The 18,647-nt window shown below is 42.6% G+C and overlaps 1 protein-coding gene and 1 long non-coding RNA gene across 3 annotated transcripts in view; one reads left to right on the top strand and one right to left on the bottom strand.

The window, feature by feature from the left end:
• The window catches only part of LOC125635740 (uncharacterized), an 81,858-nt gene that overhangs the window by 20,721 nt on the left and 42,490 nt on the right, over positions 1-18,647 (bottom strand). The gene's annotated exons all lie outside the window — the stretch shown is intronic.
• ASB5 (ankyrin repeat and SOCS box containing 5) overlaps positions 1-18,647 on the top strand; it is a 41,572-nt gene that overhangs the window by 3,364 nt on the left and 19,561 nt on the right. The window contains exon 1 of one of the 2 annotated variants that reach the window (XM_048847796.2): positions 16,978-17,247. The exons of the other annotated variant lie outside the window; for it this stretch is intronic. Within the exon in view, the coding sequence (XP_048703753.1) occupies positions 17,124-17,247 (124 nt within the window). The 5' untranslated portion in view covers positions 16,978-17,123. Of the gene's footprint in view, positions 1-16,977; positions 17,248-18,647 lie in introns of those variants that run through there. 2 annotated transcript variants of the gene reach the window in all.

Genomic DNA, 18,647 nt, shown 5'->3' with positions numbered 1-18,647 from the left:
ATGGATCCATTCTCCCCGAGAGCCAGGAAATATTTTTAACCCTGGAGCCCTGTGGGTCACAGGACATCATGGTGGCCGACCGTGATGCTGGGGAAGGCACCTCTGGTGAGAAAACAGTTACAATCAAAGTCCAGTTAAACTTTAGCAGGCACACACATTCGGTGGTATTGCATGTTTACTGCAGAAAAAGCGAGGTGCTGTGGTTCTTTGCTTACAAGAGGCTGCTCCAGCTATGCAGAGGGTGGCCCCTGGAAAAGACTGTTTTTGTGGACTGGGATAGCCCAGGAATCCTCCATGGCTATCTCTAGGAAACTTTCATAGAGATACTCTGCAATCCTTTGCAGATGGTTTCTGGGCAGGGCAGTCTTATTTCTTCCACCATGGTAGGACACTTTCCCACGCAACTCCTGAATTAATTCTGCTGACATTCTTGCGGTACACAGCATAGCATCGTAAGTGTCTATACCCAGACACTTGCAGCATCTCCTTCCTTTCTGCCTCTGTTACCCTCAGGAGACTGATATCACATAAGGTCACCAAGGGGAAATAAGGGAAGTTCTCATTAAAAGTGCTCTTAAAAGAAAAAAAGGACATGTAGACCCACCCCACACCCGCACATTCCGGATCACCAAACCACGCGGCTACTTATGTGCCTTTACTGTGCTCTGCATGGGTTGGCAAGTAGTTTAAAATGGATGGCCCCACATGAGAGATTCCACAATTTGGGAGTGAAAACGTTCCCCCCAGCCCTGTTCATAAACAACTTCCCGTGGTGCTGTGGGGAAGGGCCATTGTTTGACTAGCTACCTCTACTCCCGACATAAGCCTGCCGTAAACTTCATTAAAAGTGTGCTCACCCAGGACCCGGGGGGGGCTTATTCACCAGGGCTGGAGCAGCAAAACGGCACAGTGAACAGTTATGGACTCTGATTATGTTATGGCTTGCACCTAGAGTAATAAGGGATTTTTTTTTATGAAAATGGCCTTGCTATGGAAACATTTTATTCATGTACAATGGCACCTTTATTTTTTCCCATGACTGACAGCTGGAAATGTGTCCTTCGGCATGTCATCAACACCTGAAAGCAGACTTTCGCTGATTAGAAGGAGGAGAAAAAGAAAGCGGGAGGACATGTTCACCAAGCTAATGAATGTCTCCGGGATAGCTGACACAGAGCTGAGAGCATGGAGGATTTCACTGTCCGAGAAGTTAGACATGGACATGGAGAGCAGGAAAGCTTCCAATGAGCAAAAGCATGTGGCACAGGATAAGATGCTTAGGATTATGAGGGACCAAGAAGACATGTTGAGGCGTCTGGTTGAACTGCAGGAACAGAAGCAGGCAGTAGAGTCCCTCTGCAGATCCTGGTGGACAGCCAGCCAGTTTTCTTGCTAGTGGTGGGAATTTAGATTGTGTGTCCAAGATAGGTTCCTTCTTTTTGGAACACATCACATTTCTTTGGGTTCTGTTTTAGATTGGCAGTCTTAAACTTATCACTAAGACTATGATTTTTACTCTGAGGTCATGGAAATCATAGAATCCGTGACTTCCAGTGACCTCCGTGACTTCAGCCTGCCTTGGCCAGGAGCTGCAGGGTACCCCAGCTGCCTGGTGGGGGTACCCTAGAGCTCACAGGTGGGAGGGGAAACTTGGAGCTCCGAGCGGGTCCCCACAACTGCCTGGCTGCGCTCCCATTTTCTCATGGATATTTTTAGTAAAAGTCACAGACAGGTTACAGGCTTCAGTGAATTTTTCTTTATTGCCTGTGACCTGTCCGTGACTTTTACTAAAAATATCTGTGACAAAATCTTAGCCTTATCACAGATCGTTTGTAAATGTATCCATTCCTGTTGAAAGGTTTTAGCATGCACCACGATATTATATAGGTCAGCGTTTCTCAAACTGGGGTCCGCGGGCGCTGCAGATCAACTCTTCCCCCTCCCTCCCAGCGCCTCCTTCATGCTAAGGAACAGCTGTTCCCCAGAGTAAAGGAGGCACTGGGAGGGAGGGGGAGGCGCGGAGACCCTGGGTCCATGCCACTCCCGGAAGCGATCACCACGTCCCTACGGCCCTGCGGGGGGATGGGGTGGGACAGGGGGTCTCCGTGTGCTGCCCCCCTCCTGAGTGCCGACTCCGCAGCTCCCATTGGCCGGGAACTGCAACCAATGGGAGCTGCAGGGGCGGTGCCTGTGGGCAGGGGCAGCGCGCAGAGACCCCTTGGCCCCCCCGCCCAGGAGCCAGTGCCAGAGGGATGTGCCCGTCACTTTTGGGAGCTGCCCAAGGTAAGCACAGCCTCCCTCACCCCCGCCTGCACCCCAACCCCCTGTCCCAGCCTGGTGAAAGTGAGGGTAGGGGAGAGGGAGCGACGGAGGGAGGGGGAATGGAGTGAGCAGGGACATGGCCTCAGGGAAGGGGGTGGGCCAAGGGCTGAGGCTGGGGGTTGGGAGTCCCCAATTTTTTTTTAATCAAAATGGGGGTCCTCAGGTTGCTAAAGTTTGAGAACTGCTGATCTAGGTACAGGGCGCTGGAACAGGAGGGCCAGTTGGGGCCATGGACCTCCCACTTTTGAAAGTTATAGAGCTTGGCCTGTCCACATTTCAGGGCAGGCGCCAGCCCCTTTCCCCTCCTCTTCCACCCAAGCTGAAAGCTGGAGCCAGGCCAAGGTAAGAGCCGCCTGGGGACCCTGGGCAGCTGTGCGGAGCTCTAGACCTTCCAGCCCATCTGGGCAGGGGGTGAGGGGTCCAAGAGCAACCCCTGGCTTGTGTTCCTGCCCACTGGGGTGCGCTGCCCAGGACAGGTGTAAGGTCCGGGGCTCCCCACAGTGGCCCAGGCCCCCTGGGCAGCTCTTACCTCGGCCCAGCTGCTGCTCTTCAGCCCCCTGAGTCCCTGCCACCGCCGGAGCTAGGCTGAGGTGAGAGCTGCCCCGGACCCTTCACCTACCATGGGTGGGGACATGGGTCAGGGACTGCTCTTGGGCCTCCCACCCAGGGCAGGTGGAGGGTCTGAGGCTCCCCACAGCAGGCTGGGTGTGTGTTACTCCAGCCAGGCTCTGGCTTCTTGCCTGGCTAGGGGGCAGGGGGAGCTGGGGTGGGGTCACAGAGGGGCTGGGCCTCATGCCCCTCCCCCGTTTATGAAGGGTCCGGCGCCCTTGGCTAAGTATAATAATATGTAATGCAATACCTTAGCCAAAAACCTCTCAAATGTGTCTGCTGCATGACACAAGTCAAAAGCCATAATTTTAAGTGGTCACAGGCCTTGTCCTTGTGCGAAAGCAGTATTTTCCCTGTGCTTTGGATCCACTTCCACTTACTAGTATCACTTTTAAGATCCAGTGTGGAAAACCAGACTGAACCTACTACAGCATCCAAGGTATCATCCATTCACTGTAATGGATAAAGAATACTTCATTTAGTTTTCTATAGTCCATACAGAATCTAGTGCTGCCATCTCTTTCTTAACCAGAACTATGGGTAAGGCCCAAGGACTAGTTGAAGGGTCAATTATGCCTTCCTGATAAATTTCTACAGTGGCTGGTAAAGCCCTTTCCCTTTTTGCAATTGGTTAACAATAAGGTGGCTGTTTAATGGGCTCGTTTCCCGAAGCAGCAGTCTTACGTTGGACCAGTGCAGTACACCCTATATCTCTGCTGGATAGGGAGAACAACTCCTGATTCCTATCCAGAAAGTCTCTTACACAGTTTTGCTGCAACCAGGGAACCCCTGATCCTAGACAACTGAACTTCTCATCAGACTTTGTCCTGTGGACCATTACCTTAGGCAGTGGCTTCTATTGTTTTCAGCTGTGTCATTAGTTAAAGGGGCTCAACTGTTCCTTTATTTAGCCAGAACAAAGGGTAGCTAGCACACCCACTGACTTTAACCAGGTCTGTGATTTGTAGATCAAAGACCTGCTCAATGGCAGCCATTAGCACCTTCCTGCATTACACTATGTTTTCATTTAACTATTTGCTAATATTGTTCTTGAAATTATCCCAGAATATACATTCTTTATTTTTCTGTACTCAAAAACATTTTAATAGTTTGTGTTTTCTTATGATTCCTTCATCAGTTATATAAGATGTTGACAACGTACTTTGTCAATTTAATTGTTAAATATCCCACTGCTCGTTAGCAAATAAAATGATAAGGCTTTGCATCACAATCATTTAGACTACATTTTAAAGATGTAACCAGAAAAACAAAACAATTTATGGCAGCATGCAAATGAACTAAAGTTTGCTGAATGCTGACTAGCCTGGTCATCTACAAAAAAAAAAGTATTAAACCCCAATCCTGAAAGTGACTGTCTGAGGGCACATTGTTGCATTCTTGTAGATCCCTGTTGACTTCACTGAAGTACATAAGAGCTCAGGTGCTCAGTACCTATGAAAATTTAGCTAACAGTTATTTCTATTATTGTAGCGTGTTACGAATTATACCTGATAGGACACGCACACAACTGCTGCGAATTACACCTGGTAGGACACACACACAAATGCTATGAATTACACCTGGTAGGACACGCACACAAATGCTACGAATTATACCTGATAGGTCACGCACAGTTTGAATCTAGGCTGAGGCACATAAACAAAGTCCACAACTGCAGAGTTCCCAAAGATACTAAGTTTATGACGATCGATCCTGGTGCCCTGCTGCTAGCCAGGAGGGGACCCCGAATACAGATTATACAAAGGTTATATACCTTTTAGCAAAGCATGTTGCCCTCGTGCATCGGAAGCCTTAGCCAATAGACAAACCCTTCCCTTATCTACCACCTATCCCTGCTTGGTGCATTCCTCGTGCTAAACTAGTATGTTAATTACACAGCATGGTCCTAAAGCGATGCATCAGTAACTTTTATTATAAGGATGGGAGGCCTCACATCAAAGGCCAGGAGACAGGGAGTTAGGGACAGACAAAGAACAGATACCGGGAGTCAAGGCAGGCTGGAGACAAGGAGGAGGATTTTCACAAGAATGCAGTATCTAAGGAACACTCCTCCTGGTGCATGATGTGCTTGCTTTTAGACAATGGTGGGCCCCAAACCAAAATGGAGTCACATGTGCTAACTTTTCCTTAACAAGTGCCTACAGTGCAGTGCTAGGAACTGTCTGGATATAAAGTAACAGAATGTCCTTCCTTTAAGAGCTCATAAGCTAAGAATAAAGCAAGAAATGACAATTGGGGAAAGAGAAATAAATTATGCGATTGATGTAGAGCTGAGCATAATTTTTGGACAAACAGTTTGCAAAAAATGCAAATTTGGGTTGACAAAATATTTGCAAATAGTTGAATTTGGAAAACAGTTTCAGCTGAAAAATCAAAAGAAATTCTAAAATTTTGAAATGTAGCTAGATTTAATGATTTTTAAAGGGATAAAAAACACCATATTTCATTTTAGGTTAAACAAAATGTTTCATTTTATTTGTGTTTTTCATTTTGCCAAGAAAAACAAACAAATAAACAAAATCCATTCTGGGTCAACCCAAAACATTTCCCCCCCAATTTTTTGGTTAAGGTTGGGTTTGATAACTATAGCTGAAGTTAGAAGCAGCATAGCTATCTGTTAAGGGAAAACTGAAGCCATATTTTTACTATTTCCTTAGACTACTACAGAAGAGGTCACTTAATTAGAATATATAAGCAATATTAATAGCTGTAAATGTTTGAAAACTCACCAGTGAATATAAATTCAGCAGCTGTGAACTGTGTGGTGGGATGGGGAGAGGCTTCTACTTTTATAATGATTGCATCAGGAAACAGGCTCATGATTACAGCTGATTGAACTTGGAATTTCTGTTTCATGGGAAATTTCAAAATATCAAAATTTGTTTTCATCCCAGATCTGAACAAAACCATAATATTTTCAAGTTACTAACAAAATGGAAATTCCAAAAATGCTAGGTTAGGAAAACTTCATTTCAGAAACATTTTGAAAATTATTGTATTTTATTTTTTACATTTCACAACATGCCATTAGTAGTGTATATTATGACCTGACATCATTTCATAATGTCATGATATGACATGTACTACTACTGATGACATGGAATAATGTAAAGATAATAAGACTAAATACAAGTTTAAATAAATTTCAAAATGAAATTTTATTTTGAAACAAGATTTTGAAATTTTTCTGAAATGAAATTTTCCTAAATTAAAAGTTTTTTTTTGTCTCATCAGAAATTTTTGCCAAAATTGATGAGTTTTGTGAAAAAATTGTATTGATTCAAAATAGCATTTTCTGAGGCAAAACCGCTTTGATGAAAAATCTCTTACCATCTGTACTCATGACACATACTGGGGCAGAAAGGTCAGAGCTGCAGTTGCAGATACAAGTTATAGTAGGTTTCAGAGTAGCAGCCATGTTAGTCTGTATCCACAAAAAGAACAGGAGTACTTGTGGCACCTTAGAGACTAACAAATTTATTTGAGCATAAGCTTTCGTGGGCTAAAACCCACTTCATCTCTAAGGTGCCACAAGTACTTGTGTTCTTTTTAAGTTAAAGTAGGAGATTTCCACAGTTATTTTTCGGTTCACGCTATATTTTTTCTGGCTGTGGGTTCTTTGGTTTCTCTTTTGGAGTTCTTTGCAGGTTAGTTTTTACATTAAACTAGGTGCCCCTAAAATGTTAATGCACTGCAGAATTTTGGGTTGAAAATGTATGACTATCTTGTGAAAGCAGATTAATTGAAGGGTGCTGTTCACATGTAATCTCCAAGAGATTTGTGATCCAAGCACTCACCAGTACCTCTCTGCATAACAGAAACCTAACAATGAAAATTTAAAAGTTGACATTCTACTGAGATGAATGGAGTTTATTCATACTTTTCAGAGTGATTGCATCAGGCTCTGCATAATCAGGTAGACTAGGCTGAATCAGTTTACACTCAGTTCACGTTTTTAAGGTTTTCTTTGTAAACCTAAGTGCCAAGGAGGCAAAGTTAGAACATCCTTGAGACTGCTCTGATTTAAACTGGGAGCCGCCCCCCGCCCCAGCTCTTCTCAGGATCATAAGAATGCAAAGTAGTTTTAAGGTATGTTCGCACCTTTCCTTCCCCTATGGTCATAAATCAGAAATAATGTTGTTGTTCATTTTTGGAGATGCACTGTCTGGAAAGGTTGACTGCTTTTAAACCATAGTGAATGATTAAACAGAGTAATGTTTTCCTACTACCCTATTCTAACAATTTGCAACTGATAACATCATTTAGCAACAGATGGTAGGGGAGAAAAATAAGCACAAGGCATCTTCTCAACTCACATTCCACACAGATCATAATTCTATTAATAAAAGCCATATAACACCTTTACTAGCTTCCTAGATACAATAGTCATTTGGTAATGAAAGGAATGTTGTATGGAATACCTATTTATCACACTGCTCAGTGTAAGGCACCAACATTTGGCATTTTGTTTTTCATAGATTATATATAGTTAGTAGTGTCAAAGTATTTAATGTAGATTAGGAATCGGTAATTTGCTGAACAATGAGGCTCTTAGGGGCTGCTCCCTTTTACAAATCTGATACCAGATTGAGTAAAACATTGAGATAGAGATATTTCATAATGGAGTTCATCGCCCTCTCTGGACACTGCTAAATCACTCCTGCCAGAGAAGACTGGCACTCAAAAACACTTCTTAAGAGAGCAATCTGGTTCTGGAGTGAACCAGATTGCGCCAAGTATCAAACATTTAACAAAACAAAACTTTCCTGGGGAAGATACTCCAGACCACCCTAAAAGGGCTTCCCACACCACAATCCATTTCAAAGTATATAAGTTGAACACTCTGCTATATGATCAATATTCTCTTTATATAATGAGAACAAAGTACAAACCTTTCTATGGATTTAGGTCTTATCTACACTACACTACTGAGTTGACCTATGTTAGGTCGACTTACAGATACCGCAGTAATTACTGCAGTTTTTCATGTCCACACTGCCTTCCTTCTGTCAGTAATGCATGTAGGGTTGCCAGGTGTCTGGTTTTCAACTGGAAAGCTGGGTTGAAAAGGGACCCTAGCGGCTCCAGTCAGCATGGCTGACCAGGTCATTAAAAATCCAGTTGGCGGGGCTGGCAGGCTCCCTACCTGCCTCTGCATGGCTCCTGGAAGCAGCGATATGTCCCTCAGCTCCTAGGTGGAGGGACAGCCAGGGGGGCTCCACGCGCTGTCCCCACTATGAGCACCAGCTCTGCAGCTCCCAATGGCTGGGAACTGCGGCCAGTGGGAGCTGTGGAGGCAGTATGCACTGTGCAGCGCTGCCTGGTCCCTCTGCCTAGGAGCTGAGGGACATGTCGTCGCTTCCGGGGAGCCTCCCGAGGTAAGTGCTGCCCAGAGCCCGCTTCCAGCACCCTCTCCCGCATTCCAACCCTCTGCCCGAGCCCGGAGCCCCCTCCCACACCCAAACTCCCTCCTGATGCCCGCACCCCCTCCAGCACTGCCACCTTGCCCCAGCTCTGAGCCCTCTCCCCCACCCTGCACCCCAACTCCCTGCCCCAGTCCTGAGGTTCCTCCTGCAGCCCGCACCCCAACCCCTTGCCCCAGCCCGGAGCCCCCTCCAGCACCCAAACTTCCTCCCAGAGCCCACAGACCACACCTCCCCTGTATCCCCAACCCTCTGCCTCAGCCCAGAGCCCCCTCCCACACTTCAAACCCCTCGGCTCTATCCCCCCTTTCCGAAGCCCCCTCCAACACCCCAAAACCCTCATCCCCTGACTGCCCCAGAGACTGCACCCCAACCTCCTGCCCCAGCCTGGAGCCCCCTCCTGCACCCTAAACCCCTAATTTCTGGCCTCAACCCAGATGACGGTGGGGATGGACAAGGCAGCGGTGGGGCCTCAGAGAAGGGGTGGGAAGGTGTGGGGCCTTGGGACAGGAGTGGGGCAGTGATGTTCGTTTAGTGCAATTAGAAAGTTGGCAACCCTAAGTGCATGTCCTCACCAGGAGAGTTTGCTGAGAGCTTTCAGTGCCTGGCAGCCAGGCTCCCAGCTGGGAGCTCCATGAGGAGCTGAGAGCCCGGGTGCTCAGAACCAGGCAGGTGGGAGCTCTGTGCCAAGATGAGAGCCAAGGCTCTCAGCGCCAGGCAGGGCGCAGAGCTGACAGGCGATGTAAATAGTGCTGTGTCTATACAGACACTGTGTCACCCTACCTACATTGACCTAGGTGCTACACCTCTCGTGGAGGTGGAGTTATTAGGTTGGTGTAGTGGGGGAATTACAGCGGTGGGAGCAATATAGTGTCGACACTTACAGAGTTAGGTTGACGTAAGCTGCCTACATCGACCTAACTCCGTAGTGTAGACCTGGCCTTATATGGACAATTAAAATCAATGTATGCAGCAGCTCCTATGGGAGCACATGAATAACCCCATTATTTCAAATGGTTTACTTGCATGCTTAAGTGCTTTGCTGGATCTGGGTGTAAGGGAGAAAGTTTCTGAGAGACCACCTTGATAAAACATTGGTAGCACGTTACTGTGAAGATGAGATTTTTAAACAGTTGTTGCATATATTTAGAAGCCTTGTGATTGAGGCCCATATGTCCAGGATTTACTGTACAGTTGAAAGGATTTCTGATTTTACCCCTTTTAATCTGAATATGATACTTAAAGAAAGAATATCACTTTTCTGACAGCAGAACATTTTTATTTATAGGAATTTTCAGTTTGTCCTGAGAAGCTACTGCTACCTTATTTAGCCACTTTTAGCATCCGACATCCATGTAAATAATCTAGTGCTAAATAAGATTTTTTAAAATTAAACTATATCAAACACTCACAGATTTGTCTTGTCTTTTCCGATTCTTACTCATTTGATTCAGTACTGGGAGAGAACAGTAAATGCAATCTGTATGGTACTAGGAATTTAGGAATGATATTTTCAAATAAGCCATCGTATACCATATATGTTTAAATGTGTAACAGTCAAAGCAAAGCTTTTTTTTTTCTCTGAAAACCCTGCTCCTTGCAGGTTACGATTTTTAATGTAGAATGCATAGTTAGTTAGTTTCTTGTTTTACTACAATTTGGAAGTAATTCACTAATTCATTGACAGATTTGATCACTGGGTTATTTCTATAACATACAACCCAGCCTGACAGCATTTGCGTCAAACTGTGACGCAGTCATGTATTGGGATTTTAATTTTCTCCCATACAATAAAAAGTTTAAATGTATGCCAATTGTCCAAACTTTAAATCTCATGTATTACTACATGCTTAAAAGAAAATTTCAGAAATTTTCTAAATTACAGAACCCACACTCTTGCTTTACCAACAATGACAAAGGCCTGTTAAAATAAAACATTCCAGTTATATACTGGAAAAACCCACTTGTTCTACAGAAACAACCATGTATTTGTCATTATGAAAGGAGTTACAGAAAGCAAAAGAGAAAAAAAATTCTTTACCATTGATTTCACTAGGAAAAGCTCATGTTGTGTGTTTATTTAAATATATGGTGTAGTTTTTACAAAATCTATTTTTGCTAATTTTCTAGGCAGATGGGGTGTCAGAAATTTTTATAAAATATTTATAATCAGCATTTTAATTTTTGGGCTTTAATGAAATTCTTCCCTCTAAGCAGCAGACTGAGGCCCTAGTCACTTTGTCCTCATCCAGTATCACAAAGGGGCCCTAAACTAACTGATCTGAACACTTGAGCTTTCCCCTGTTTCGACTAGAGAGATCTTTGGCTTCTATGTTATCCCTTTCCTGGACAGTCTTGTAGTTAAGGTACTTGGAGATCTAAGTTTAATTTCTAGACTTCCTTCCCATAGACTTCTTTTGTTGCCCTGGAAATATCACTTACTTTCTTTATGCCTTGGTTATCCATATGCAAAGTAGAAATAACAATACTTCCCTACCTCACCAGGATGTTGTGAGGATAAAATCACTAATATACCTAGGCTTAGTGTAATGCCATTGAGGTCACCCCAGCACAGCACGAGTGGTCAGGCATGGCACTGCAGGTGAGCAACTGGCTCAGTTTCCCCTCACCCATGGTATAAATGAGTCCAAGCAAGCTTTTCTACTATTAAAGAGCGCCCTCTTTGGAGGGTCTCATTTATTTGTCAGAAAAGTATAATATGAAAACAAATAAAATCTTCAGTAAGCCACTCCATCGCAAATTCTCTGCCCTGGATTAATCAATCTTAGGACTTGCCCTGAAGCACCGTCAGGCTGAATTCCCTGCCTGGAGCTTGGGCCTCTGTGGGGCATTTGGTTGTATGCCACTCTTCCCTTGACAGTGCATTCCTCTTTGCTCTGCCAGTCCGTCATACATCCCCAGGAGGTCCCATGCTCAGTTCTTCTGAGCTCCTCTGGTCCCTTGCCTGGGAACGCTTTCTCTCTGGGCCCATTCCTTCTCCCTATGAGCTTCTCTTCTCCAGGGAGACACCAATGGGAGTAACTTCCTCTCTCTCCTCAGGAGCTTCCTCTGTTCTGGGGCTTCCTGACTGAAGGTGCTCCTTACTGCATGAAGTATCGCTCAGCTATAGGTGGATCTGAATTGGCTCATTCTCCTTAGCAGAGCCTGCCACAGGTAGACTGGGTGCTTGATTCCCTCAGGGGTCAGCCCACAAGATACTCAGACACAATGGTCATGAAGGCCATATAAATACCTAGATAAATAAGTTTGGGAAAAGAGGGCATAGCCGGTACACCCTATGTCCAATAGATCCCCAAAAGCCTGAAGGCTGTCTGTCATGTACTAGCCACGTGGGCCAGTGCCCAATGACCCCAGGATCAGGGGATCTCACTCCTTCGCTAGGCACAATGCTGGTGGTATGTAAATTCAATGCGTCATTGCTATTAAGAAGGAAGAATGATCTTTTGGGAGTTGAGAAATCTAGGTTCCATTCCCAACTGTGCCTCAAATTTTCTGTGTGACCACAGGCAAGACTCAGTGTCTCCTTGCCTCAGTTTTTCTACTAAAATTGGGTTAATACTTACCTTGCATGGATGCTATGAGGCATAATTCTTGAATATCTATAAAGCACTCAGATTTTGCAAGGAGTATACCATAAATGTTCAAAGTATTTTAAATGATATGTGCATTGATCTTAATAGCTTGTCTAAAGGATTCTATTTAGAAAGCTCACTTTATTTCAATGTCATTTGTTCATTTGGAGTTAGAATAAGGCAACAATTAGCATGCTAGAAACTTACTTTTTTCCAGCATGTACCAAGGCACAAAACTTTACAGAATTCATCCTTTGTTATTTTTATTAAAAACAGTAAAAAATCCCATTTTCCTAGAAAGTTATACCCAAACAAAATTTCAGTTTTTAAACTTGTTGAAGCTTGTCTTAAATACTTCTTTCAAACTGGAATGCTTTCCCAACTGAAATGGATGGGAAATAATTTCTTTACAACTTCACAGCTGTTGACAGGAACACAGCTGCATCCATAAAATAAACATATGAGTTTTCTGCTTCCATGGAAATGTTTAAACTGGCACTGGCATTTCTTTTCCATAACAATCTATAAAAAAAAAAGCTTGATATAAGAAGCCTTCATTTTTTTCTAATAGTTTCACGTTTGGGTTAAGAAAATGAAATGAAGCCAACATTTTGAGAGGAATATGAGCCAGGGAATTATATCATGTTTACAAGTTAGATAAGGAAAATCAATACTGTCAAAATTCCACACCTATGAATAACATCCTCTAGTCAATTTCCATACTGACATGTTTCAGTCTCTGCCCCTTCCCCTAGATTCTTTTGCTCTGATGGTTACAGCATCACTGTCATAGACAACCCTGCCATAAAAATAATTAGTTAATTGCTTGTCCATCACAACAGCTGAATATATAGTACTCATAAATGGATTTTTAATTAAATACTTTTGTTAAAGGATTTCAAAGATGTTTAAGGGTCTTTTATATGGCACTCTTCAGAGTAGTATATAAGCACCTCACAAACATTAATGAATTAATCTTCACAACTGCCCTATGAGAAAGGGAAATATTATTCCTGTTTTAAAGATAGAGAAACTGAGAAGGGATTACACAAGATCACACAAGAAGTGTGTGCAGAGTTGGAAATGAAACCCAGGTGGCCTGAGTCCCAGTGATTAACCACAAGTTCAACTCTCCTCTATACACGTACCACCTGTGTGCTTTTCTTTTATGTTTCCAACTGAAAACTTTAGACTACTAGTCATTTACCCTTTTTTAATTTTATTTTTGAAAAGAGTTTGATGCCAGTCTCTAAAGATCCATTTCAGAACTTCAATATGGCTGTTGCCATAAGCAAAACAGTTATATGCTAACCCATTTGGTCTTGTGTCAAGTTTCGTCAAGGATACTGTGTGAGATGAACTCTGTATCCTATAAAGCAATAAGGAGAATATTTGCATCTCTTTGTGTGTTATATTCTTATGTCCTCCAGAGGATCTAAAATATGTGGATAAAGTTGGTAGAAAATAATGACAGTCATATCAATTAACTAATCAATTATCTATGGGAAAGGAGATATCCCTCTCAGCATCCCTGCTTTTTGAGCCATCCTGCCTCCCTTCCCACATAATTTCTTCCTGCTCCTTTGCCCAAATTCTTTGGGAGAGAGAGCAGGTGCTTCTCTGACTTCCCCTAAGTCAACTCCTCTGAAGCAGCAGCAGCTGCCTGCCATCTGCTAGACATCTGTTCTATCTGTAGACAGTGTCTGTGGACTTCCTTGCCGCTGCTACTGCTAGCCACACCCTCTGCTGCTGATGACATAGATAACATAGCAGAGGGTTAGAACATCTATGGAAAACAAGCTAACCTGAATTCCTTCTAAGCTAACAAATCTACTTGCTCAACCACCCTGAGAAGCTAGCCAACCTCATTCTCAGCTGATAAATGCACTCAATACTTCCCCAAAAGCATATAAGACAGGACTTCCTTCCTAACCAACAGCCCCCCTCAACAACAGCCTCCCATCCCAGATGACAAATTCACCTGCAGGTCCCCTCTTCCTCCCAAAAGCACCTGTCAAAAGTGATTGTGAAAGCGAGAAAAGCCCCGAAGTCATGAAATATGGGGAAATTATTGACTTTCTCTTTCTCGTGTATAATTCAGTTAGTTGTTGCAGAATATTGACAATTTAACAAGAAACTTTATGAATATTAAAATTAAATTTATAATGCACCCACCCTCCATCAAGTGTAGGGCTTTGTTCTGGCTTTTATAGTCAAAGCCCTGGTCTGTGGGATGTGGAGGTATGTCCTTCTTTGTGTGCGGTCCCTTAGGCACTCTGGCTCATTCAGTCAGAGCACCTTTAGGGGAAAACACCTGTGCAGAGGCTGCAACATCATTGAGAGAATGAAGCACCTACACTCCTCTGCACTACCTTTGTTCTGCTGGCTAGCATGGGAGGAATAGTCCCTCTCACTTCCAGTTCCTTTGTGTACTAAGAATGCGAGGCTCAAGATTGCACATACCTCTAGTGCAAATGTGCAAGGCCCCTTGGGTAGATCCATTAAGGGATTTAGGCATTTACTCACTTCAGGGACCTAATTCAAAATGTAGGTCCTCAAAATCTCTGCTTGGCTGGTGCATAAATTCTCCAAGTGCCTATGTTTCTGTCAGTACAATCCCTTAGATGCCTAAATATCTACTCGTAGACATGCGTGAAGCTGCCTGAGTCCTGGTGCCTGATCTCTAACCCACGGCTAACCCCTGGTTGGATCCACAAACTAAACATTCCCCCTGTACCTTGCCAGTGGGATGGGTGTGCTCAGAGGCCACCTGCTGGATTGGGCCTCATACAAAATAATGATAGTGCTGCCCCTTTTTACCGAATAGTCCAGTGGTTAGAGCAGTCACCCAGGATGATGTGGGAGACGTGCACTCAAATCCCTCCTCTGCTTGATGAGGAACAGGGCATTAAACCTTGGTATCTCCCCTCCCTAGTGAATGCCCTAACCACCAGACTATAGTCAGTCTTATTCCACGCTCTCTGGGCCAATGACTATTTAAATATTTTATACAAAACAGAACAACTTCATCGGGGGGGGGGGGGGGGGGAGAGAAAGAGAGACACCTACCACAGAATGTTCTATAATCCCATGATTAGGACATTTTCCTAGGAGGTGAGAGACCTGGGTTCAAATCCCCGCTCCTCATCAGGCAAAAGAGAGATTTGAACCCACACCTCCCATATTGTAGGTCAGGGCTGTAACCACAGGGCTATGGGCAGAGAGGATTACCCCCACCTTGGTCTTTTGTGAAAAGGGCTGATCTGGCTTAGGCACCTTAGACCAGGAGAAGGTTCACAGCTTTGAATCCCAAACAGAGGGAGGCATCTCTAGTACATGCGTAACTCCTTTTGGGAGGTAGGACTTTGGCTCCCCCCCTTTGCATTTCCTATTAGGGTTGCCAATTTTGGTTGGATGTATTCATCACATGACATAATTTTAAATTAAAGGTTAATCTTTAATTCTGGGAGTCCTGAACGGTTAGCAATCCAATTTCCTGTTGGGTGACTGAGGCAGCCAGGGCAGTGCTAGGGGGAGGCTTGCGGGGGCCACCCCAAAATTTTCCTTAGCTCTCCCATAGCAGCCGCTGCTCACTAGCAGCCCAGCTCTGAAGGCAGTGCCGCCACCAGCAACAGTGTAGGAGTAAGCCTGGGTGGGGGCTGGGTGCCCAAATCAGGTGGAGGGTCCGGGGCTCCGCATAGCGGTCCAAACTGACCCACTCCTCAGTCCCCTTTGTGGATCTATCCCTTGTGCCCTCTGCCATATCTAGCCCTTACTCTCTTGTACCAGCTACCTTTAATCTAGCCCTTAATTTTTATTTTTTTTAGAAGTTCTGTTTGAGGTGAATATAGGGAAAAGAGGCAAAAATTAAATTTGATTTCTAAACTCAATTTAATTTCAAGACAGATAAGAACAGCTCATTGAGTGGTGGGACAGTCGCATATACTTTAATTTACACACATCTTATGTTTCTACATTTGATATAGAACTCTGATGTGCTAACTTGCTTATTTTTATTTCTGTGAATTTATGTGTGAACTGGGTATAATTCCAACATCTCAGCAGTGTTTTGAGGCTTAATTGATTAATATTTGTAAAGTACCTTGAGAATCACAAATAAAAGACAGAATATTAATGCAAAGTAGTAGTGTTATTTTAAAAGTGTTGATGAATGGGCTAGTCTGTACATTAATAAAACAAGACCGTGAGAAAAGTTGGGTTTTTTTAAACAGCATGTCAACATATTACTACTGTAATAAGATCACTGCTCTGGTTAATCCACACTGTTATTTTATCAGGGATCAGTTGCGTCCTTTTCCTTGTCCATGCAGATTTGTTTCCAGCATTACAAGCCAGTACGCATAAAGAAGTCTTTATCCAAGTTTGTTGTCCTTGTTACTATTTATTCTGTTGTCAAAAACTAGTGACTCAGGACTCCTTGAAATGATTACAACCTTACTTTCATATCTGGATACAACCTGCAAAGTAATCAATTACATCGTTTCTGTTGCCATATGAAAGCATTTGTTTATTCAGGAAGTGTTTTCTAGTTTATGGCTGTACAATACTGTGCTCTACATACACAATTAGTGTTGCATTTGTTGGATAATTCCCAAGTTCTAAGTAAATTCTTTACCAACTGCAGAGATGTAGGTGACAGAAGCCAGTCATGAGGCAGTATTTATTACTGAGGGGGGTGGGTTCACTGTTTAAGGCTGTCATTTATCAGAACCATAATTCTTTTATTAACATACTCATATTTTTTTTCTAATTTGAGCTGCTTAGTATGCAAACCTCATATTAAAGCATGAACTGTGTTGTGTTTTAAGAATCAGTTGCTTTTCTGGTCTAATAAAAAAAAAAAAACACCACCTTTCCATTTAAATCATGTAAATAGTTAAGGTTCATGCTGTAGCTAAGCTGATTCTTTTTCCATTTTAAAAATAGAAAATGCTAGAGCTTTCCTTCCCTTCCCCCACTGTGCACTCACTGTGGATTTCAGTGTTGTAGCCTTCTACAGTAAGTACAACAAGATCCTCTGTGAAAATCTGAAGGGGGAAAAAAAGTAGCTACAAATCCATTCGTGGATGTTCCTCTGACTAGAGCATCTGCACTAATGATACACAGACTTTGCAGGAGAAAAAAATAACAAATTATGATCACAAGTACTGCTATTCAGAGGAGCTGCACTAACCAGAATCTCCTAAAAAGAAGCCTAGAAAGTATAGGGGAGTGTCCTGCAAAACGAAAAGCTTGCTGGGGTATTCTGACCAGCCAAGGTTAGTATAGCAGCCATTTCACAAGCTGACAGTGCATTAGAATATACCAAGTTGACCCAGTTTTGCAGTGTACTAACTTTAAACTGAATTGTTTTAGTAATCAGATTTGTAATGTAAAGGCATGCTTATATTAATTACTAGTAGTGTATTACACTTGCATGAGTTTCTACAGAGATAATGCAGCTATACTTTTTGATTGTACATTTTGTAATGTTGTAAACTCATCCACTGTACGTTTTCTTGTTTATATGCCTTAGTTGTGGCGCAAGTGTTCAAGGCTTAATGCAAATTGTTGCGGGGAAGCAAAAGTCAATGTAACTAAATACTGAGGGCTGACTGTTTACAAGAGATCAGATAATGGAAAGGGATAAGTAACTACATGTAAAGAGAGGCTTGGAGTAACTAAAAGATAGGAAATTTTGGAGATTAAAGATACCGAAGAGAGTATGTTAATTTTAGGAATTTGCCACAGATTGTCTGTTCAAACGTAACAAGATGCTGAATACTAAAATTAAAAGAAAAATTGTGAAAAGAAAAAAATAGAATGCAGAGGCACTTAAAATTACCTGGACATACATTGGGACATTTTGAGAAAGGATATTTTAATCAATAAGCTTGAGGGCATGATGGGAATATTATCGAACTGCTTTGTTACATGATAGTTAAAGCAGATATTAGAAAAATAAAACACTTATCAGAGCCTGAACTAACATATATGATTGGAGGCATAAACATGGTAGAGTATTTTTTTAAAATACTAATAATACTCTAATTAGGATCAAAGTGAGGGAAAAAAGGAGACTAAGGACATCAAAATTTAGCAGCGTTGATTTTAGAAAAAAAAATCAGCAAGTGTTTGATAGAACAAAATATGTTAAAAAACAGAGAAAAAAGACATAAAGGGAAAATGGAAAGTATTGACAGTTAATTTACACCTTGAAGGGGATGTCAACTACATTTGGCATTATATATATATAACACATATATATATCTATAACACAGTTGTGAAGTGGAGCAAAAGGTAAGAAGAATACTTAAAATAGTGTTATGGTGATAACTTTCACTACTGTCAATATTGAGAATTAAGATATATTCAAGAATACAAGTAGCAGCTACTATACTTTCCCTAAATCCTAAAGAAAGCTTTCTAATTTATTTAAGGGCAACAGTATACTAATAAATAAATAAATAAAATAAATAATAATTATTAATAATAAGCATTTACTAATAATATACCCATTGGTGGTACATATGTAGAAACCTGGAAAAGGGAACTCAATGCTCCTGATAGATATTTTGGACTAAGGTATATAAACACTGTCAGGGCAGTTCAGGGCAAATGTACCTGTATTCCCCCTCTGTGGTTCAACAAGGGCACCCACTCTAGTCTCCTCAGCCAT

This window comes from Caretta caretta, chromosome 4 (assembly GCF_965140235.1).
Source record: "Caretta caretta isolate rCarCar2 chromosome 4, rCarCar1.hap1, whole genome shotgun sequence".
Lineage (NCBI taxonomy): Eukaryota > Metazoa > Chordata > Testudines > Cheloniidae > Caretta > Caretta caretta.
The sequence above is the reverse complement of the archived record's forward strand: the minus strand, read 5'-3'. Positions and strand labels throughout refer to the sequence as shown.